The sequence below is a fragment of the Amblyomma americanum genome, chromosome 10 (assembly GCF_052857255.1).
Source record: "Amblyomma americanum isolate KBUSLIRL-KWMA chromosome 10, ASM5285725v1, whole genome shotgun sequence".
Classification (NCBI taxonomy): domain Eukaryota; kingdom Metazoa; phylum Arthropoda; class Arachnida; order Ixodida; family Ixodidae; genus Amblyomma; species Amblyomma americanum.
This window is the reverse complement of record NC_135506.1, coordinates 81,602,197-81,624,648: the sequence shown is the minus strand read 5'-3', so window position 1 is coordinate 81,624,648 and position 22,452 is coordinate 81,602,197. Positions and strand designations below refer to the sequence as shown.

Below are 22,452 nucleotides of genomic sequence, written 5' to 3'. Positions count from 1 at the left end.
GTAATAGTTTCGGGTCTGACTCTGTACAGAGGGTGTACAGAGAAGCTTTACAGCCGCTTTGTACAGAGATATTGGTGTTTTAAGGCACGGAAAACACCCAGCAAAATATTTCCTTCCTTTTCAGCGCCATTTCCTTTCGTAAAAAAAATAAAAAGTGGCTGTGGTTCAACCCAGCTGAGCCAAGCTCTGTTAAGCATGGTTTGTGGTTAGACACGGTTTAGCTTTGGATCACCTCTATTGTATGAAGACTTCAACGAGAGCGAACTGTTTCAGCGAGAGCAAATCGCGTGGTGCATCACGTGCCACAAGTGCAAGAGCGAGCGCTCTGCAGAGCGGCGGTCGGCGCAGCGGCGGACATGGCTGCCAAGCGCAAGAGCGAATCACGTGACACATCACATGCCACAACTGGCGAAGAGGAGCGGCCGAGCAGCAGCCAGCGCAGCTGCGGACGTGTCTGCCAAGCGAACAGCTGCGGCGACGAAGGTGAACATGAAGACCGTAGCACAGTAAAAAAGCGGACACGTCACTCTGGAGGAAAGCTCAAACGATAGCTGCCCGTGAGGACGCTATGATGGGGAGGGAGGGCCACCCTGCGGCGGCACCCTACGCATCTTAAAGCATACCGAGGACTGCATGCAAGACCAGACGAGCATGCGCACGATCTCGATTTGTTGAAGACTATGGCATAGGCGAAAAGTCCGGTGGGCTTTTTTTTGTTTTACAGAGGGAGTTGTCAATTTCTTGTTTCCCGATTATTTCGGGGCCGTTGCCGTTGTAACACCTGACGTCATGACAAAGCGCCCCTATGATTATTGGTCAGATTATTGTGACGTCACGCATGGCGTCATGAAAATACGCCACGCTAATTGTCCAGAATGCCAATAACTGATTGGTCAGAAGAAAATACCGACATTCGTGACGACACGTGTTTCGCTGCTGCACCTCTCTCGCTCCTTGCCCTGAGTGACAGAGCGGCACGCATACCCCAGCTAACCCCCTCCCCACCGAAGGCACCTCCTCCACACCCTCATTAGTTATGCAAAAGGCACCCGTTTCCAAAGTTCTGCCGGATTCATACAAATGAACATAAATCTGCCGCACGATGTCTGCCACTCGCCAGTATCAATCTGTCTTTACCCAGGATGCCAATTGTTTTTAGAGCGGAAAACTCTACTGCTCCCATGCCGAACCTGGAGGTCATCTGGCATGTGCAAAATCCCGCGTGGCAGCTGCTTTGAGCTTCATCTTCATTCCCTCCTCTTCACAAAGCGTGAGTAATTGCGCTGAAAAAAAGCCGTCAAAATTGCCTGTTGTCCTTTAGTGTCTTGATTCCCACAAACGCGGCAAAAAGGCGATCCATCTTTGTTAACAATGTATACTTGTATAGATTGCAGTAAGGCAACATGCGAAACCAATGAAACGCTCTTTCCAGATTCCCTGCTACCTGGCCGCGATTGTCTGTAGCCGGGCTGCTAAAACTTAGGAGTTTCATCAGTTCTCAGAAGTGTGTACAAATGCAAAAGAAGAAGTCAGTACGTTTAGATCGTAGAAAGCAATAAAAACTGCAGCTAACATCGCGGAAACAAGCCCGCGTGCACAAACAGTGAGGCCGGGGAAACTTTCCTGGGTTTAGATTGTAAATGGCGCGTTCAACTTCGTTTCCGGAAATTCCGGAAACCTCGCTTCCGCAAAGACATAACACCCGCTAAAGGTGTCCAACTTCATATCCCGAAACGCCACCGTCGCCTGATAGTGCTCAAGTAAAGAATTTGTCATTTATATGTGTCACGAGGTTACCGTTCCGCGAGATTTTTCGAGACCGAGGACGCGTTTTGTGCGAATCTCCCCGGCGAAGAAAATTTCGGCACTGGAAAGGACAAGAGCTCGCTTTTGTCGGTTCTTTCAGCATTTTTTTTCTTGCGTCATCTTAGTAGCACGGAAGAGTGCAGTTTTAATGTTGAGTTATTCAACTCTGCTTCGTTCCGCAACGACGAATGTCATTAGCTCTTTCAATTGCATTCTTGTTGCACTGCTGATTCTGCCGATAGGCTCCTGCTCTGTTTCCTTAAGCTCTTTCATAGTTAGCTCCTACAATTCCCACACAAAACGATATTTCGGAATCAGATTCAGCGACAAGTACGCACAAGTCGAGCGCGACTGGCTCATAAACCGCCCTACACTTTATTCGCTCGCGGAAAAAGCGGAACACAACACCCGACAAAATTTCTATTTTTAGATCCTCGCAAGGTCAAAATGGCATTTAAAGGCTATCGGGATAAACTAACACACTTTAGTGCTCTTATTCAAAATTTTATACCAGTGCGCGCAAGCTAATGGCTCCCTACGTATACGCGAAGACGACGACACCTTCTACGATCGAGATTTCTATAGTTCTATAAAAACAGGCTCAGTGAAGGGCATTTATAGCCACATCATCAATGAACAAAACGTGGTAACGGAGAAGTCACGCGCACACAAACAGAAAACTCGAATCACGAACACAAATCTCAAAACAGTCTGCACTGCTTAGAAGGATTCATCGGGTCCCCGGGAGTGCAGTTAAAAGCCTTGGCGAACTGTGGCATGTGCTGCAGCGCGGGAGTGCAGATCGACTCGTGGTTTGTATTTTCAGAGCCGCCATAGCAATTGACGTAACACAGCGCGATGAAAAACAGCTGCAGTCCGCTGTACTTCTCCAAACCGAATAGGCTGCTGCTGTCCAAAGCTCTCTCTTGGGCATTGTAGGCATCCACAAGAGCGCCATAGCCAATTACTTCTTTGGCGTAATACCCTAGTTCACCGGCGCTGCCGTACGTGCCTGCTTTCAAGCAGTCCATCAGGGGCTCAACAAACGAAGCATTGGTTGCGTAGTACGCGGAAAGGAACAAGCTCGCCAGTGAAAAGGCGATCTGAGCTCCTAAGCCGCCGTAGTTTAAAGACGAATGGAGCTGCGGATCAAATAGAGGGAAGGATAGAGCGTAAGGCATCAGCTCGAAGTCTCGCTTGTCGTAGGACACGATGGACACTTCCAAATCTTGCATAAGATCTAACATATGTCCGAATTCTGCATCCTTTCTGACGTGCACCGACTGTTGCCAGTTCCGCACGAAAGAAATATTCAAGTCAGGCACATGGTCTGCAGCCAGGATTTCTTCTCCGGTGTGCTCGATTTTACGGAAGACGATTTCCGAAGAGCTCCAGTTGCTGATCACGTTGATGCTTTCGTCAAAGTACGTCCAGTTGGAAAGACGCCGGAAAAAAGCGGTTCGCACGGACTGAGCCACACTTTTTGCGAGATTAAGTGCTTCGCTTTGAAGGGCTTCAGCATAGTATTTGTCGAACAGCGTGTGCCCGGAGATTAACATTGCTCTCGTGACGCAGAAAATCTTGTAATGGGCCTGCGTCGTTTGGTAGTCACGGTTGTAATAGTTGAAAATTAAGTCTTTATTCGCGAAAAGGGCCGCCACTTGAACGGTGCACCAAGAGATCAATGTATGGAATGAGTCCGTGCCGTACCGCCACCAGAGATACAACACTCGCTCTAGATAACGGGGCGATGTGGTCGTCAGCGTGAGACTACTGTTCATCCTGATGTCAAGTTTTAAAAGCGTCGCTGTCCAGTTAACTTCCGTGAGGCCAAGCTGAGTCAAGTTTAGAAGAACGTCAGCGTTATACTCGTCAGCTGCTTCGTAACGAGCATTAGAGAGGTAGCTCAGGGCTGTTTCGACCGACGCGTCTGTCTCCTGGAACGTCACCGTATCCTCGCCTTCGGGTTGAAAGCGTTCCTTCAGGAACTGAAAGTACTCCTCATCCGTGCCGGTCGCGAAGTCCCTATACCTCTTGACCACGAAGTAAAGGAACTTGCCAGAAACTAGGTTGATCCCGCTGCCATCGGGCGCGACGTCGAAGTCAAGGAGCACGTCCCAACCCAGCTTCAAAGAGCTGCAGAGGAGCGTGTACAGAACGTCTGCGCCCTTGGAAGGCTTCGGCCACACGATGCCTGCCTCAACCAGCGCGTTCTTGACGGCTGGCAGCTCGTCTCTCTCCCCTTCCAGCACATCGACGCAACTCCTGTACATGATGGCGGCCCGCTGCTCCATGTCTTGCCCCGATGCAGGCACGTCTGCACTCTTCAGCGACGCGGTCACCTTGTCCAACAGAGAAATGAACTGGTCGTTCCAAACGGTATGTCGGTTCTTCTGGCGCCAGCCGTCGCAGACGAAGTGCGTGAAGCTCTGGCACGGGTCCACCGATTCGTTGATGGAGGCGAGAAGTCTGGTCGAGTAGGCGAGGCAGGCATGCGTCTTGCAGGTGTTCCCCCAGTGCGCTGGGGAGCGCCATACAAGTGAGGCGATCGCCAAGGCCACAAGCGTCACCAATACAGTGACTCCAAGCACGGCCAGAGTAAGCCCGAGCCGCGATTTCAGCTTCTGGGAGTCCTGGAAAGTAACATTATTGCCGTAAGAAAAACGATGTGCACAATCAGTTGGTCTTACCTACGATCTCTATAAACCCCCAAAATAACCGCTTTTCTAGTGATGAATCATCGATACTGACAAAGTGTGCACTTTTGGGGTGTCTTTTTGCGCAAGGCCAGGCGCCTTCTTTCCCACAGCTCCTATCATAGCCGCTGCTGTACGAGTACAAAAATACAAAATCTCGGCTGCTAACCCGAAAGACGCGTGTTCGATCTCGGCCGCGGCGTATGAATTTCAATGGAGGCGAATTTCGATGGCGAAATGCTGGAGGCCCGTGTACTATGCGATTTCAGTGGGCGTTAAAGAACCCCAGGTGGTGGAAATTTCCGGAGCCTGCCCCTACGACGTCCTTCAAGCCTGAGTCGCTTTGGGAAGTTAAACGCCACAAACGACAAAAATACAAAATACTTTTATTTCAACATTACTTAATGTTAGGAGGTGCGCCCAAAAATCCTTAGATTGGCTTGACAAAGCAGCGCACCTTCTTCCTACAGGAAACAGCGGCAACAACAGAGTACATATGACAACAAAAAAAATCATCAAGCATACTTATACAAATCTGAGCCAAGAATTTGCTTTGAAGAACAAAATCAGGAGCATTGAAATGACAAGAATGATACACAATACAACACTACATAAACATACCTTTTCATAGCAGAAACATACAACAGATCTAAGGAGGTACTCAACAAATCAAGTCCGATGCCAGGTTTTAAAATAGACAGCAAACCTTTATCAAGAAAATGGAGAGGATTCGCTGTAGGAATTGAGAAGGTTAGGGATTTGAAAGCGAAACATTTGACGACCGTAATTGGTCCTTCACAAATCCGCTGTAGCCTAACACTCCGAGATGAACAGACCTACAAACTGTATTAACTGTGTGCCGAATGAATCGTTTTCTATGCGTATACTAGAGATATCGAGACTAGGACATTACTTCACCTCTTGCAGTGTTCGTACACGCTGCTTTTTAGAACACGTCATAGGACCTAAATGAGTGACGTTATTTAAAGTTTCTTTCTTCGCACGACACGCATCGAACCACTGCCCAATCAAAATTATAATGACTGTCTAATCACTAGACGGAAAATCCTGTCGGAACAAAAGCGAATTGCTTTTTCGCCGCACAGATTTAAGGTAACATGTGAATTGCGTGCCACGGCGGATTTGCAAGCACCAAGGAAACCACGCGAAAGAAACAACAAAGGCACTTTTTTTATAATCAGGATTAAATTTTGACAGTTAGCCGGGAACCTCGTTATCGTGACTGGATGATGATACTTAAGCCTTCTATGTTGCCTGCAGTTTGAGGCTCTTCGTGAGCTTGGCTACGACGACGTTTACCTTCGCATTCTTGTTGATTGTGAAGAAATCCTGGATGCGTTACTTTCTTCCTCATGTTGGCCTCATCAATAGAGCATGTGCTTTTTTCTCGCCCAGTGCCAAGCTGGGTCTAAACCAATCATAATCTTGTAGCGTGTGCTAGGGTATCAAAAAGGACGGCCCATGCCTAAAAAAGCTCATTAAACAGATGTTGTGTTTCTATTTGCCACAGCACTGTGTCACAGCACAGGGCCTGATCACTGCTCGCAAAGGATTTTCTAAATAAAAACACTCTTTGCTGATACAGCAGCATCCTGTCCTTTCGGCTGATGGCAGTTACTTTTTGGTGTTACTATACATTGACTAATTCCGAGCTCACAAAAGCAGCAGAGCTAAATGAGACAAAGCCACTCGAAAGGAACATCATAAGTCCATAAGTCATGACACAGACATGCGCTGAAAGCAGTACTGAACCGCACTCTTTTTACCATTTTGTAAGCCTACCTATATTACTCGTTGATTTCTTTTAGCCCATGCTGTTCTGATCTGCAAATAATGAGTCAACTACTTGCTCAAGAGCCAATACATGCGGCCTTAAGAACACTCTACAGTGCTAGTTCCCCCTCTCAGGATGCGTGATTTCGTTCCTTCAACGTCATCGACCTATACGCGTAAGCTTTCTTCTGAGCATGCAGTCAAAAACTGCAACTTTTCTGTTACGCTAGGCGCGTGTGCCAGGTTCCAATGGCGCGTACCGGAGGCGATTTCGTCCTATCTTCGCCAGGGGGCGGATTGCCGCGGAAGCCGGGCGGCTGCACGAGGGGCGGCTGTTCGACATTCCCCGGGCTGCTGGACAGCGGCGAATCAATGCTGAGCGCTCCCGAGTAAACACCGTCGGACACGGACGATGCTGGCGATGACAGGCAGGAGCCGACGGCAGCAGTGTCAGCGGAGGTCATTCCGTTCACACCATGGCCACGTCCGAACGGCAACGCCGCAGCTGAGGGACTGGCTGGACCGACACTCTCTGGACAGGTACCTCCAGCAGGGTCCACCTTGCCAGATGGTCGGAGGCGGTGGCCTTTGGCACCTGCCGATGAGAGCACGACACGGCGGTTGTGGAGGTCTGGTTATAAGGGGTGGGGCGGCGGGGGTTGTCAAGCCCAAAAGTTCTACTGCATGCTTGGCCATGACACATCAACATCTCTAAGGTATGTCCTTTAAAAAAGGCACAACCACATCCACATGTGGCTAAAAGCTCAGTAAAGTAGGTACTTTGAGAAATTCAGGACGCGAATCACAGCGAGAATAAAGGATGTAGAAAACCAGACTCTAGGGAGCAAAAGGAACCCAACTGGCAGCTGCAGCATCACATAAACTTAAGTGCTAGTCTTGTAGTGACTAAACTCCCTACTCCTCTCCCAGAGGCCTGCGTGCCGTGCCGGAGAGGGTAGGTAGGGGTCCGGTTCAAACATTAAAATTTATTCTGAATCTCAATCTGAAGCAGAACGAAAATGGCACCGAATGGAGTCATCTGACAGCTGGAACGGCCTACCGTGCATACGTCTTTGATGGAATGCTGGTTGTATGCGCCTGGGTGCACTGTCGCTGCCCGCAGGGCTCCGCGAGGGGCTTCCAGGTATGTCCGACAAACGGGTGCCGCCTTGGTCTCGACCGCCGGGACCGCGTCTTTGGCGGCGGCGCTCTGCTGAGGAGGATCCAGGCCTCCGAGCTTCATCGCGACTTCCCGGCTTGTCAGGCGGCATTCCAGCTCACTGACTGATTGCTACGGCGTTTTCGAAGAAGGGCAACGCGGCGGAACGGCTACCGAGAGGCATTCAGTCTTCTTCTCGTCTCGTGCCCGGCGCGCACAGCGACCGTGCTCGCCGGTCAGACGATGGCGATAGCGATGGGGTAAGGGGGGGGGCGCTTTCGAACCGTCAACCAGCAAAGAATCAGCAACGAAGTTGTTGTTGCCTCTAAACTGATGGCACATACCCATATATTCTGCATCCTTGGAGTAGCAAAGACTGGCGCTCGCGCAGACGAAGTCTCTTTCACGTGTTTGCGTTGCCGGGTTCCCTTTCTAAATTTCTACCTTCACAGATCTGGCCTGGCGGCTTCCCCATTGTGCCCTTTTTGTGCCGAACCTGAGACAATAGACCACTTCTTGCTGTTCTGCCGCCGCTTCTCTCATTTGAGGAAGCGTCTTTCGCAAATTCCATTTCATCAACTGGGTTTGCCTGTTTCATCCGCGGTTGTTCTTTCCAATGGCCCTTCTTTGCTTGGACGAAGCGACAGGAGTGTGCGCTCTGCTGTGCGAAATTTCCTTCAAGATACGGGGCGTCTCCCATTCTATTTTCGTTTTCCCGCTCTCAGTCAGTACGACATTGAAACATTACATGCATTGTATACTATTATGTACATTAAGTCATTGTCCCGTCTTCGATCTCCTAGTAACAGGACCCCTGTCCTTGTGTCTTCCAATCTATCAGCATACATACCATTACCATTGCTTGAGGCTGGTTTGGTTGGAGGCTCGGATTGTAAGCTCTCGAGCTCTCCTATCCGCCTCGGCATTCCCCGCGACGCCTGTGTGTCCCGTTACCCACATTATTATGTGTTGCAATTGTTTTTCCTTCGGCGGTAATTTGACTGTCTGTACTGTCTTTATGATGCGGAGCGCTGTTCCCCCTATTTTGGCACTCTTGTGGTTTCTGCATGCTGTTTGCGAGTCTGTTAAAATTATTAGGGACCTTTGAGCACGGTAGCCCTCTGCCGCCGCTAGGGCTATGGCAGCCTCTTCGGCCTCCTCAATAATGCCATCCCTCATAGTTGCGCTGGCCATTTCTTTGAGCTCATGATTAATTGCCGTTGCAACCGCTCTATTTCTGTTGTGTTGTCTTGTCCTTCCGTATGTAGCCGCATCCGTGTACGTAATGTTTTCTTTGTTGGCTAGGTTCTGTTGCACATACTCTATCCTAGCCTCCTGTCGCTACCCTAAATTGTTTCCCGCAGTTCATCTGGTATCCATCAGGAAGGAGGACAGCGATCAATCGGGTCCATGTAGTTGTATATGCTTGGCAGCAGAGCACGGGCCAGCACTCGCGCATTTCTGCAATGGAGTAAACCAGGAGCAGCACGGATTAGATCACAATTTTATTAAAGAGAGTAATCGGAGTGAAGAATAATGTACGTCAGCCGTAATCAAGGTAGAAAAAATACGTAATTTCAAACGATAAGCGCAACACGTTTGTCTGGGTCGGCCCAGGTCTTGCCAGAAAGGCATGTGCCTCGAAAAGGCGTTCAGATGGCTAAGAGCGGCTAGAAGGAAGCGAAGAAAAGAAATTAGTGATATTCATACACGGTAAGTAAAACAGTAACATATAAAATGAACAAGAGGCCCAATATTTCACACTAAGCCCTGTCATATTACCGCACCGAAACGAAACATCGCTTTCTATAGCTTTTTTTCTGGCAAACGACATATTACGTCTCTCATTTTGATATAGACCATTTTATGGCTCTCTGAATAATAGTATATCTTTTTACTGAGGAAAGCGTAAAAGAATCGTTAACACATTACTGTCCTACAAGCACAGCCCAGTTTCGAATATTGCTGCGCACTTCGATTGATTTTTGAAAATGTCTATCCACTCGCTAATACACTTGTGCAAAATTATCAAGTTCAGAATAAGGCAACTATAACTTTGCGGATCCCAGTTAGCGACCTCTAAAGTTGGCTCAATTGTTGAGTCCTAGTTAGCCGTCCGTTGTTCCACATTTGCGCGTCGGTATCATATATTTAAAGAAATATTGCAAATTTTTAAGTTGTTTAATGCGTCGGCGTTAGAATGCTCATTGCCGCAAAGTGTCTAGCGTTGGAATTGTCGCTGGCTTGTGAGGGCTCGGGGGAGCAGATAGAGAGAGAAAAGGAAGAAAAGTAATCAGAATGGAGAGGTAGGGAGAGAGTAGAAAGAGAGTCTAGTAGATCATATGATCATGGATGGACTGGATCACGCCACCTGCTGGCAGTGTCTGAAGCCACCAGAAAGCAGCGGCTGCTCGGTTCGAGGAGAACACGCACGCTAACACACTCTGCCGCATGATATTTTAACGAGTTTATGGTCCCAAAGTGGCTCAGGCTATGAGAAACGCAGTACTGGAGGCCTGTGGATAATTTCGACCACCCGTGCCTCTTTAGCGTGCCCTGACATCGCACAGTAGAGAGACCTCTAGTATTTCGCCTCGATCGAAATGCGACCTCCCAGCCCTGGATCGAACATGCCTCATTTGGGTCAGCACGAGAGCATATTTTAAGCACTCAGCAACCACGGCGGCACCTTTGCCGCATGAATCGCATTGATAGTGAGTCAGTTTTTTTGTATGCATACCGCCAACGTAGGACTAGGATGACATTTATAATGTTTAGTCTTCCATGTAGGAGTCAGTATTGCAGTTTAATAAAATTAACACTACCACTGATCACGCGGGATTCAGCGAAAGCTGTCCAGGCATTTTCATTTCACTATTACTGAGGTAAAGAATTCGAGTGCGACATGCACACGTGTATCGCTTCCTCACATGCACGTCCCTCGACTAGCACTCCTCTCCAATCTGCCGTTTAGTCCACAGGGGAGTCTGTGCCCGGGCGGCGCTTTTGTTAACCGGCAGTCACACTCCCCTTGCTCCTTAAAGGTCACCCACACTCCGGATGGTTCCCGTGCATCCGTCCTCCAGTTGCGCACCCCTCGCTCTCGCCACACCTTGCGCCATCGACGGTGGGAATTAATTATCCTCCTGTTACGCATTCCTCCGCTTTCGCTATACCTTCCTCCTTCCGTTGTGACCTCCCCCAAGGAAGTTTTAATGGTAACCACCCGTTCCTAACGCATTCCCCCACCCTCGTCAAACCCTTATCCTTTCCCTGCGACTTCCCTTCAGGTGGTTCCGGTGGTAACCGCCCTGTCCCTAACGCATTCCTCCACCCTCGTTATACCTTTATCCTTCCACAGTGACCTCCCTTCAGATGGTTCCCACACGTTCCTAACGCGTTCTCCCGCCCTCTTCATACCCTTCTCCTTCCAATGTGACATCCCTCCGAGTGGTTCCAGTGGTAACTACCCGTTCCTAAAGCGTTCTGCCGCCCTCGTCATACCTTTATCTTTCAAATGTGACCGCCCCAGATGCTTCCTGTGGTATCCACCCTCAGGTTACGTCTTTTATTACCCTTCCCCGGTAACCACCCTCCTCCTTTCACGGAAAACAGCCTCTGAATTGCTGCGGTGGTAACCGCTCCTAGTTACGCATTCCTTCGCTTTCGTACTAATCTTTCCCTTCCACAGAAACCATCCTCTAGAAGGTTCTGGGGTAAGTATACCCTCCGGTTAAACGTTCCTCTACTCTCGTCATATGCTACGTGCTTGGTCACCAACCCTTCAGCAGTTCCTGTGGTAACCACCCGGCGGTTACACATCTATCTGCTCTAGCCCCCCTTCCTTCAGTAGTAACCCCCCCCCCCCCCTTCAGAAGGTTCCGGGGGTAACCACCTTCCAGTGACTCATTCCGTTACTCTTGACACCCTCTTTCTTCCTCGGTAACCACCATCGGGATGGTTCCGATGGCAACCATATTCAGTTACGCACTGCCCCACTCTAGCCACACCCTCTTGTTCCTCTGTAACCACCCTTTATGTATTTCCTGTGGCAACCACTACGGTTAAGGATTTCTGCGCTCTTATCCTATCCTCCTCCTTCCACAGTAACACCTTTCCAGAAGGTTCCGGTGAAATCCAGCCGCTGGTTACGCATTGCACGCTCTCATCATGCCCTACTCAGCCTACCGTAACAACAGATGTGATTCCCGAGCACCGTTGAAGCCAGTTGCCAGGCTCCGCGTGGAGGGCACATTTTAAATTCTTGACAAGAAGAGAGTAGGAACGAAGAATCGCAATATTCACATTGTGTACAAGGGTTCATATACCAAGCGCCGAAAGACGCGTCCTAATAATAGAGAGAGCTAGAAATGATTTCGCATATCGACCACACGGGTCTGCCTACCACGACTCCACCTTTCCGGTTGTTCTGATTGGAGGGAGAATAAAAAGGAAACTGGACGGGCCTGCAGACTGGCTCGAGCAGAGCTACGTAGCTCAGCTCGAGCATCTTTGCAGGGAAAGCAGTTACTGTTGTCAGTGTCCAACGCGTAGCGACCAGCGGATTCTTGAGATTAAATCTCCAAATGGCACCAAACGTAACTCAAAGAAGTGCCATACTAATCTGGCGCTCTCAGGTCTGACTAGCCATTCGGGAAATGGTGGAAGAGCACTCTGTAGCACTGACGCCTACGATGACCGCAGGTACGGTGCCGATGCCTTGGATCGAGTTCGCAGCCACGTCGCTTTGCAAGGGCGCGTCGCCGAGCTGACTTCAGTGAGCGAGGCCGAGGCGACCGGCATAATTCGAGCTGCTGCCGCGGGCCTTCGTGGCTTGCACGATTTCATGCGGCTGACCGGCGTGGTCCAGGAGCGCGTGGTCTGCTTGCCTCGTGAGGACTGCCGCCCGCAGCTGGGCTCGTTGGGAGAGTGCGGCTGGAGCCTCGTCAGGCGATGCCTATTCCTGGATGAAAAGCCGACTCCGCGCAAAGGCGACGCGGAGCGTGTCAGCGCGATGGATGTCCAATAAAGGCGGGTGGATTCGACGGAGGTTGCCCGCACACTCTTCTGCGGTTGTTTGTACGGAGGTGTTAAAAAATTATCGGACTCGCTAGTCCCTGAAAGTCTCTTCAAAAGCGGTTAGTTGAAACTTGTATATTCTTTGTGAAGATATCAGCACGACCTCGCTATGGCCGGTGAATTCAGTGACGCAGAGTTGTACCTGTCCTTTCGGGGTTTCTAAGGGTGCCAGGAAGCTATTTAGAAGCCTCCTAACGCCGACAAGACCTAGTGAGCGCCGTACGCTTCATTGCCTTGCCAATGCAGGAATTAAGAGAGATGAAGCGGAGGTTCGCAGCGGCGAGTGAATTGCCGGGTTTAGGAATGTGATAAGTGAGGAAGTTCAGAATGAGAGTAGAGAGCCTTCTTCCCAAGCGGTGTTATGAGGGTTATTATACAGGTGCTCTTCGCCACTGACACGAAGGTTGCGGGGAATAGATTCAGTGATAGGAGCCTCATCGGTAGCAGGTCGAATTGCGGTAACGAGAAGCGGAGCCCCAATATCGCGGAGTATGAAAGGGACGTCGAATTTACTGTCTTTATTGCCTGCGCATATAGGTTAAAAAGGAGAGGAGGGCAGAGGAGGAGGGAAAAAACTTTATTTGGGCCAGCACAAGGGCCCCGTGCAAAAGAGCGCTTGCTCCGCTAACATCCGCTGAAGATCTGCCGAGCCCGAGTGAAGTCAAGCACTCGAGGAAGGAGCGGAAAGGCAAGCAGAATAAAGACAGGAAAAGGCAGTGTTAGATGAGTACAGAATGTGTTCTTTGTCTGCCTTGGTTTTCAGACAGTTGGGACACTGAGCTGTGTCCAGACATCCGAAGTTTTAGAGCATTAGTGTGGTGCAGAGAGCGTTAGTTTGAACTTTGCGAAGTACATGTGCTTGATCCGTGTTCAGTGATGGGCTAGCTTGAGGTAAGATTGTGCGATTTTTACTGGTGTTCTGGACGCGTTCGGCTATTTACTCTGCGTGTTGCGGCGTCTTTCAATGACATTGAAGTTGGCCAGGGCTCGAAGGTGCCCGGATGTTGATTTGGAAGGCCCGTTGATGAACCAACTCATTTCCCCTAATCCTAGCATGAGCAGATATCCGACGCAAGGTGAATTTAATGATCGGATTGCTATTATAATATTACACTAAATTCATGCTGGAAGATAGAGATCCGCAAGGGTTGCATAAACATCGTCAGAGGACCGCCAACGTGAGGTAAAAAACTCATTTACCAAGCATTTAATCCCACGCATATGAAAAGTTTTTGTCTTTGATTCAAACACGTGTCTGTGCTCAATTTTTAATTCCATATGTCGCATGATTTTAATTTCATTTCTGAAGATTGAAGACCGATAATGAGGGCCGTGCTCGAGGAAAGAAGAGAAAGAAACTGAGCTGGCCGCACGAGCCCGATTCGAACGTGAGCACGTGGAAAGTGTGTAGCTTTGTCGCCGAGTCGCAGCGCCAGCCGAGCACTTTGTTCTTTTGTGAGCTACAAAAAAACCGTTCAGTTGAGGACGCGCACAATGCTTTTATTTGAGCTAGGATGCGGCGCAGACCCCTATGCTACCACGAATGGCAAGGGGTCGCCTGACGCGTCAACTACAACAGCGTCCGGAGCCGACAGCAGCGCCTTGAGCTTTCAGACGGCAGCAAGGGGACAGCGTGGACGGAACAGTAAGTCCTAATATTTATTCCATTGGCAATGCTAGCAGAATCAAACATCGCCAAGCGACTTGCCTCGCCGTATACAGCGCTCGTGTTACACTCGCAAAGCTCTATTGCCAGAACTGTAGAAAAAGTCAGTAGTGATAGTGCGGCGTATGGAATAGACACGAAGCACAAGACGGCTCTTAAGTGATCAGATGTGCGTTCTGTTCACATCATCAGGTGACCCACCTGATATCCGTGGAAATATAAATTAAAATTGGTTTTGGGGGAAAGAAAATGGCGCAGTGCCTCACACCTGGCGGACACCTGAACCCTGCCGTGAGGGAAGGGATAAAGGAGGGAGTGAAAGAAGAAAGGAAAGATGACGTGCTGTAGTGGAGGGCTCCGGAATAATTTTGACCACCTGGGGATCTTTAATGCGCATTGTCATAAATTTGGTATAAAAAGGTATTCCCGCTTTTAAATACCAAATTTCTGACGGGCCCGGTCGATGTCAGTGCAGGTTGAAGATCCCCAGGTGGTAGAAATTATTCCGGAGCCCCTTTTTCTTTGTCTCTTCTCTTATGGCAGGGTTCAGGTGTACAAAAAAGCATTTTAGACCCACCGCGGTCTCAGTAGTTACGGCGGTGGCTCGGTTGTTAAGGCGCTCGGCTAGTGATCCGGAGTACTCGGGTTCGATCCCGGCCACGGAGGCCGCGTTTCCATTGAGGAGGAGAAAAGCAAAGGCGCTTGTGTGCTGTGCGATATCAGTGCAGGTTAAAGATCCCTTGATGGTCGAAATTATTCCGCAACCCTCCACTGTGGCACCTCTTCATTTCTTGTTTCAGCTTCTCCTTTATCCCTTCTCTTACGGCGCGGTTCAGGTGTTGGATAAGAAGTGAAGACACATACTGCGCCATTTCCTTTCCCCAAAAACCAATTTTTCTTTATTGTTTTTTTGGGGAAAGGAAATGGCGCAGTATCTCTCTCATATATCGTTGGACACCTGAACCGCGCCGTTAGGGAAGGGATAAGGGAGGGAGTGAAAGAAGAAAGGAAGAAGGAGGTGCCGTAGTGGAGGGCTCCGGAATAATTTCGACCACCTGGGGATCTTTAACGTGCACTGACATCGCACAGCACACGGGCGCCTTAGCGTTTTTCCTCCATAAGAACGCAGCCGCCGCAGTCGGGTTCGAACCCGGGAACTCCGGATCAGTAGTCGAGCGCCCTAACCACTGAGCCACCGCGGCGGGTCCAAAAAAAAAACCAATTTTCAAAAAGGTATTTTAGCGCGAAAGCACTTCTGCCGCACTACCCGCGTTTCAGCGCTGTGTGTTTATGTGGGAAGCAGGGCGAAATGAAACCGAGGGCAAGCTCCACATGCAAGTCGAGGTTACATCAGCGCGAGACGCTCTGCAGAAACCAAGGAGGGTTTCGATACGGATCCGCCGCGGCGGCTCAGTTGTTAAGGCGCTTGCCTACTGAGTCTGAGTATCCCGGTTAGAACTCGACCACTGCAGCCGCGTTTCGATGGAGGCGAAGCGCACAAAGCGCCTGATTGATGTGCGACTTCAGTGAACGTTAAAGGCGTCTGGCAGGCAAGGCGCCCGGCAGGGGTTCTACGTGGTTTGCCGCTATACGCGTCCGTTTCACCGTGAGTAGCAGAGGAGATTTCTCTAACGGGCAAGGTGTCGCAGCGAACTGGCGGTGGCGTTCCGTGGACTCCCTGGCAGTGCTGCAACACACTGTCGTGTTCCACTCTTAAAGGAGACGCTTAAGTGTCCTCCAATTTTCTTTCCTCAAATCAACAGGAGGAAAAGAACCTTTTAAAAAATTGGAGGCTTATCAAGGTTAAGCTCAGTGGATGCGAAGCATATTAAGCAGCGAGCCGCATATTGAGCGCGCCGCTTGGCTAGGCGTTCTTCGCGTTCTTCATCGGTTTCCGTAGCACGCTGCAGCCTTCGTTTTGCATTCCTATTATTAACGTCCTTAGCGTTTGGAGGCATCATGACCGCATACACGCCCGGCGCAAAGACGCTGGCGCGGTTGCGGGCACAGAGACTGACGCGACGGCGGGCGCGCGCCGCTTCATCCCTGGCGTGACGTCACATATCACGTGATGCAGCGATGGTGGCGCCGCCGCCGCGTCGCGCGCGACGGCGCGAACCGAAGCGTGGAGGCCTCCGCCGGGCGACGTCCGACGGCGCGATATGAGGCCCCATCTGCAGCCGGTGTGACGTCATGTCACGTGACCTACTTGAAGGTCACTTGAAGGTCAATGGTGGCCACCGCCGGGAGGCGACCGACGGCGCGATATGAGGCCCCATCTGCAGCCTGTGTGACGTCATCACGTGACGTCATGTCACGTGACCCCACTTCAGGGTCAATGGTGGCCACCGCCGGGCGTCGCGCGAAGGCCCGAAACCTACGTTAATATGCTTCGCATAAAATTGCAGCAAGATATAGGCACAGTCTGCCTCACTTCTTGGTGGACACCTGAACAGCGCCGTGATGGAAGGGAAGGAGGTCAGAGTGAAAAAAATGAAGGTGCCGTAGTGGAGGGCTTCGGAGTACTTTCGACCACTTGGGATCCTCAAAAAATCTCTCAGGTGGTCAAAATTATTCCAGAGACCTCCACTGGAACACGTCTTTTCTAGACTTTCTCCTCCATTCCTCAGCTCACGGCGTAGTATAGGTGTCCACTAAGATGTGAGACAGTCTCTACGCCTTTCAATTCCCGGTACTCAGTGATTTACTGGTTAGGCTCCTTGGCCAGCACCGAAGACGGCACCCTGTATGGTTTATAGTATATCACGTGGTAAAGCTTTAATCTCTGTCGCAGTAGAGGACTGTATTGAAAAATATTTCGTCGAAAAGAGCTGGATACAGGAGTAATGTCACGTGGCCCCTCGCCAATCGCTTTTGGCGACCTGGTCGGCCCACTCAGTCAGCCAGCCTTGCGTCAGGTCTGAGCTGGCCAGCACGGCCGATCAACGCACTAGTAATCCGGCGGAGGCGGTTCTTTCTTGCAGTCTCACAGAATGTGATCATAAGTGGCTCGAATAACCAGAGCGCTTACACTGGGGATTATGGTGGCGAGTAAAACATATGCGCTAGCAGCGATGGGTTTACAAACGAACGAGCGCTCTTAAAAATGACGCCACATTGTTTCCTGAGTACCAAATATTTTCTGGAGAGTATTGGGCGGATAAACGCTCCTCTCGAGCCTAAAATAGTTGACATTGCGGTGAAATAGATCAATACGTCCCTTAAAAAATGCGAAGGAGTGGCCGAGCCCACTAGCCGGACAACGATACCTCGGACTACATTCCGAGCTGCCTCGTTCCCAGGATTCTCAGAGTTAGCGGGGGCACAAATCAATGCAAACACTGTTAAGTGGACGGTTTGCATTCTTTAGGATGCGGAGCAATGTATTATCCCCGCCAAAATAGTCAACGGCCAATTTTAAGTCGCTGAATATCAGGCCAGCGGGAGTATACTGGCTGTAGACAATTGCCACCTCCTCCTCAGCCCCGAAGGAGTTGGCCTAGAGTTGGCCAAGTCATTCTCCAAACACCAAGAGGTGGCTTTGAGAAGACTTCAAACCCATTCTTACCCGAACCCGCACATTACGCCTAAAGCCCCTCCATGACGTTTTTTTCCGACCAGTTAGTGGAGGGGCTTTAATTACGCCCACATCTCTTCGACCTCACAGATAACACCTGCATCCACTGCGGTAGCACTGCCTCCATCGATCATATGCTATGGGACTGCCCGGAGGTTCGTCCTTCGGAAGCTCTTATTAAGCTGTCTTAACATAAGCCTGGGAAGTAGCGCTGCACAGCTCGGACCCCGCCGTCTAGGCGGGAACCATCGAGTGCGCCCAAGACGTCGCCACCAGTTTTCATCTAACGGGACACTTTTGCGCCACCGCGGTGGCTAAGTGGTCAGTGCACTCGGCTACTGATCAGGAGTTCCAGGGTTCAAAGCCGACCGCGGCCGCCGCGTTTCGATGGAGGCGAAACGCTAAGGCGCCCATAGGCTGTGCGATCTCAGTGCACGTTAAAGATCTACAGGTGGTCGAAATTATTCCGGAGCCCTCCAATACGGCACCTCTTTCTTCATTTCTTCTTTCGCTCCCCCCTTTATTGCTTCCCTTATGGCGCGGTTCACGTGCCGGCCGATATGCGAGGCAGATACTGCGTCATTTCGTTTGCCCCAAACCAACTTTCATTGACACCTGGCCCTTTTGCTAACAGTCCAGGAACCCTTCTTTTGCGGCAATAACGTTTTCTCTTTCCCTGAGGTCTCGAGAAACGCGGCTGCCGGCGTGTTGCTGGACCCTTTCGCCGCCGCGACAGAAAATAATATTAATACTAATTGGTTTTGGGGGAAAGGAAATGGCACAATATCTGTCTTATATATCGTTGGACACGTGAACCGCGCCGTAAGGGAAGGGATAAAGGAGCGAGTGAAAGAAGAAAGGAAGAAAGAGGTAGTGTAGTGGAGGGCTCCGGAATAATTTCGACCACCTGAGGATCTTTAACGTGCACTGACATCGCACAGCACACGGGCGCGTTACCGTTTTGCCTCCATAAAACGCAGCCTTAGCGGTCGGGTTCGAACGCGGGAACTCCGGGTCAGTAGCCGAGCATCCTAACCACTCAGCCACCCGGCGGGTTTTTGCGGAAAGGAAATGGGCAATATGTCTCACATTTAGGCTGACACCTGAGCCGCGCTGTAAGCGAAGGAATAAAGGAGGGATTGAAAGAAGAATGGAGGAAAGGTGCTGTGGTGGAGGGCTCAGGAATAACTTCCACTACCTGCGGATCTTTAACGTCCGCTGGCATCGCAGAGCACACGGGCGCCTTAGCGTTTCGGCTCCTTCGAGAGAGAGAGAGAGAGAGAAAGAGAGAGAGAGAAAACATTTATTGAAATCTCAATGAGATAAGCGGTGGGCCGTCGTCTTCATCGTTGACGTCTGGCCTCTTCGCAAGGTCGGGCCCCTATTCCAGGGCTCCGCTGAGTCTTGCTGTTTCGCATGCGTGCTGCACAGGTACCCTTTGGGCTGTGAGCTCGCTGCTGGTGAGCAGACCCTCCCATTGCACCGCACCCGGGGTTTTGAGTTTGTAGAATGCATAATTGCGTTTTCACTCCCATGTAATGTGGTATAGCGTGGTGGTTGCCCCGCACCACGGGCATGTGTCTCTGAATGGTGTAGGGTACCTTTTGTGTAGACTGTATAGGTTGAAGAATGTTCCTATTTGCAGTCTCCGCCAGTTCACTGCTTCTCGTTGTGTTAATGAGTTGTGTGGCGGAGGGTACTCGAGCCTCTGTCCTCTGTAGCAATTTAGCAGCTCCACATATAAGGGCTCCACTATGGTAGGGTTCTCTAGGGTCTTCAACAGCTCAGCTCAGAACGTGATCTCGCAAACTAATCTGTCCACCCTTGAGTTGCCCCCTATCCCCATGTCTGCCGGTATCCAGAGTATCTTGTCGGTTACTTTTTGTCTAGGGGGCCCTGTTTCGAGGAGGATTCGTAGGACCTCCTTGCAGACTCTACCTTGCGCGTAGTTCCTGCATGCGGATTTCGAGTCTGTTAATATGATCAGTGATTTGTTTTTCCGATAGCCTTCGGCCGCCGCTAGTGCAACGGCGACTTCCTCCCCCTCTGCCACCGTGTGGTCCCGTAGGGTTGCGTAAGTGATCGGTTTGCCGGCGTAATCCATGACTGCTGCGGCGGCATTGATTATTGTGCGTTTATTCAGGAGTCCTCTGCCGGCGGCTGACGTTCGGAGTCTGAACTTCTGCGTCTTGACCTGTGCTTCCGCTAGTTCGCTGAAGGTGTTTCTGAGCCCCAGCTGCAGCAGCTTTTCGTTTGGCGTGTTTCTTGGCAGGTGTAGCGCTGTCTTGTATGCTTTTCTTAAGAGCGTGTCAGCTTGTTCTCTTTCTTGATTGTTCATGGGGTGGTACGGGAGCGAGTAGGTGACTCTGCTGACCACCAGACTTCTGACCAGTTTTATCGTATCCGCTTCTTTCATTCCGTATCTTCTTTGGGAGACCCTGGTTATCATACGACTCACCTGCTCCGTTGACTTTTGGAGCAGGCTGATCGTGTGGCTGCACTTCTTACTTCCTTGGATCCACATGCCCAAGGCTCCTTCGAAACCCAGCCGCTGCGGCAGCTGCGTTTTGATGGAGGCGAAACGCTAAGGCGCCCGTCTGTGTGCAAACTCTGGTTCGTGCTCGTGCTCTGCCGCCTGCACGTGCACCGCATTCGTGTATTATAAAGGAAGAGGAGGTGTGCTCGCGACCCTTATTGGAACACGGGGCAAGCGCTAGGCATGTGCGAGAGTGACGCCGGTTCTTGGCGAGCGTTGGTTTTGTTCATGGTTCAGTCGTCGATGGGCTTCAAACTAATAAGGTGGTCGATGTTCTGCGCTGCAGTGTTCGCCGTTCGACTTCATCTCATCGGAGGACAACGGAGGCACCCACATTCACGTCTTCCTGCCCAGCACCCAGGGTACTCTCGGTGACGGCCACTGAGAGGTGAGTGCTGGAATTAGCATGAAACTTCGCTTGCGTTTGAGAGTGCGTGAACATTTCTGAGGACTCTAGGGCAAGAAACGTAGTTACTGTTCGGCAGTATGCTTTTACTGATGTGCAAGAGATCCACAGGAAGCGCTTGACTTTTCCGGGGGCCTTTATGTGACATGAGCTTTTAAAAGCCTGATTTAATGGGGTGTGAAGCCCCTAAGTGACTCAGACTTTAAGGAACGCCGTAGTATAGGGCTGAGGAAATCATGACCGACTAGAGTTCTTAATTTGCGGCGACATCGCACTGTACAAGAGCCTCCATAATTTCGCCTCCATCGCAATGCGACCGCCTAGGGCCGGGATCCAACTAAACTTTTGTTTAGCAGCCTGGCATTAAAACCACTGAGTCACCGTGGCGTCTCAGGCAAATGCGTCCCTCTAACAATTTGTGCGGAAGTTTTGAACATTCGCAGTGAATGGAACGCTACCCGCACCTTGATCCCGTCATGTGCGAGATACGAGGGAGGTCGCCATAGCAGCACGTATGGTAATGCCCTGGTTTTACAGCGACATTACGGTCCATAGAGGCACCTTACTGAATGAAGCTGAGTGTATGGTTAAGATAAGCGACAGCTGTAGACGATGCAATTCAATGGTATTCATCGGAGCAGTTCGATAGGCAGAACCAACGAACTCATGAAGCCAAAAATAATGGCTGGCTATTTAGTATTCATGAGCACTAAAAATCGTGCGAAATCACGGTTTTCTGCTGGTCGACACCACCGCCAAGTACCTCAAAGCCCGACCAAGGTATCGACTTGACCACAGAAGCACATGTCCAGCATTCTTGGACCAAAATTTTGATTGTTATGGAAATATTGAGCGTAATGGTCCATTTTTACGATGTGTAGCAAGATATTTCGAAGTTTTTGATGGCTTGCATCCAGCAGTTACGACTGCCATAAAAACGAATGGAAACGGTTTGGCGACAGCAAAAACATTAATAAGGAAAAATGCAGGTCTGTCGCGATAAGTCCGGGGATATATTGATTGTTATAGTGAAATCTTTTTAATATACAGTCGCTTTTACATGAATGCGACACTCTAGTTCTTCTTTTGAGGGAAAGAGAAGGTTTTTTGAAAGAAAGGCCTGACTCACATTTTACTCTCTTCTTCAACGTTTTGTACTCTCCCTGAATAAGGCGACTGGAGTCGACTTCTGTCACATTCATGCAAACGCGGCTCTTGAAAACATTGCGTTCATAAAGTTTTGAACATTCGCAGTAAATGGAACGCTATTCCGGAGCCCACCTCTAACTCCCTTAACTCACGGCATGGTTGAGGTGTTCACTAAGATGTGATAAACTCACCGCGTCTTTCATTTCCCGGTATTGAATGTTTTACTGGCTAGGCCTTTAGGCCAGCAGCGAGGAAGGCACCCTGTCAGGTTTACATAACGTAGCAAACCTGTAATCGCTTTTGCTGTGATATACTCAATTTAAAACAATTATTTCATCGAAAAGAGCCTGTTACAGGAGATACATGTTATGTCGAAAAGAGCTGGTTACAGGAGAGACATGCTATGTGGCCACAAAAACCAATTTTTATTTTCGATTGTTTTCTGCAGTCTCATAGGATGTGATCGCAAGTGGCTCGAATGACTGAGCGCTTACAATGCGGGTTATGCTGGTTAGGTATATGCGCAAGCAGAGAAGGTTTAGAAACGAGCGTGCTTGAAGACTACTCCTTAGTTGAATGATTTG

General features: G+C 50.1%; 2 protein-coding genes across 2 annotated transcripts; both read right to left on the bottom strand.

Annotated features, from left to right (window-relative positions):
• Positions 1-2,507: 2,507 nt before the first annotated feature.
• LOC144108459 (endothelin-converting enzyme 1-like) lies at positions 2,508-6,760 on the bottom strand. The gene is made up of 2 exons (XM_077641688.1): positions 6,557-6,760; positions 2,508-4,439 (listed from the first exon to the last, which is right to left on the bottom strand). Exons 1-2 carry the CDS (start codon positions 6,758-6,760, stop codon positions 2,508-2,510), a joined length of 2,136 nt encoding a protein of 711 aa, XP_077497814.1.
• Positions 6,761-6,765: 5 nt separating this feature from the next.
• Positions 6,766-7,621, bottom strand: LOC144108458 (uncharacterized). Its single transcript, XM_077641687.1, has 2 exons — positions 7,357-7,621; positions 6,766-6,891 (listed from the first exon to the last, which is right to left on the bottom strand). Exons 1-2 carry the CDS (start codon positions 7,537-7,539, stop codon positions 6,766-6,768), a joined length of 309 nt encoding a protein of 102 aa, XP_077497813.1. The 5' UTR covers positions 7,540-7,621.
• Between the last annotated feature and the right edge of the window lie 14,831 nt (positions 7,622-22,452).

Coding starts and splice junctions, on each gene's coding strand:
- LOC144108459 (XM_077641688.1), bottom strand. CDS start 6,760: ATGACCTCCGCTGACACTGCTGCCGTCGGCTCCTGCCTGTCATCGCCA. Junction 4,440..6,556: donor ATAGGACGAAATCGCCTCCG/GTACGCGCCATT, acceptor GTTACTTTCCAG/GACTCCCAGAAGCTGAAATC.
- LOC144108458 (XM_077641687.1), bottom strand. CDS start 7,539: ATGAAGCTCGGAGGCCTGGATCCTCCTCAGCAGAGCGCCGCCGCCAAA. Junction 6,892..7,356: donor CCATCAAAGACGTATGCACG/GTAGGCCGTTCC, acceptor TCTCATCGGCAG/GTGCCAAAGGCCACCGCCTC.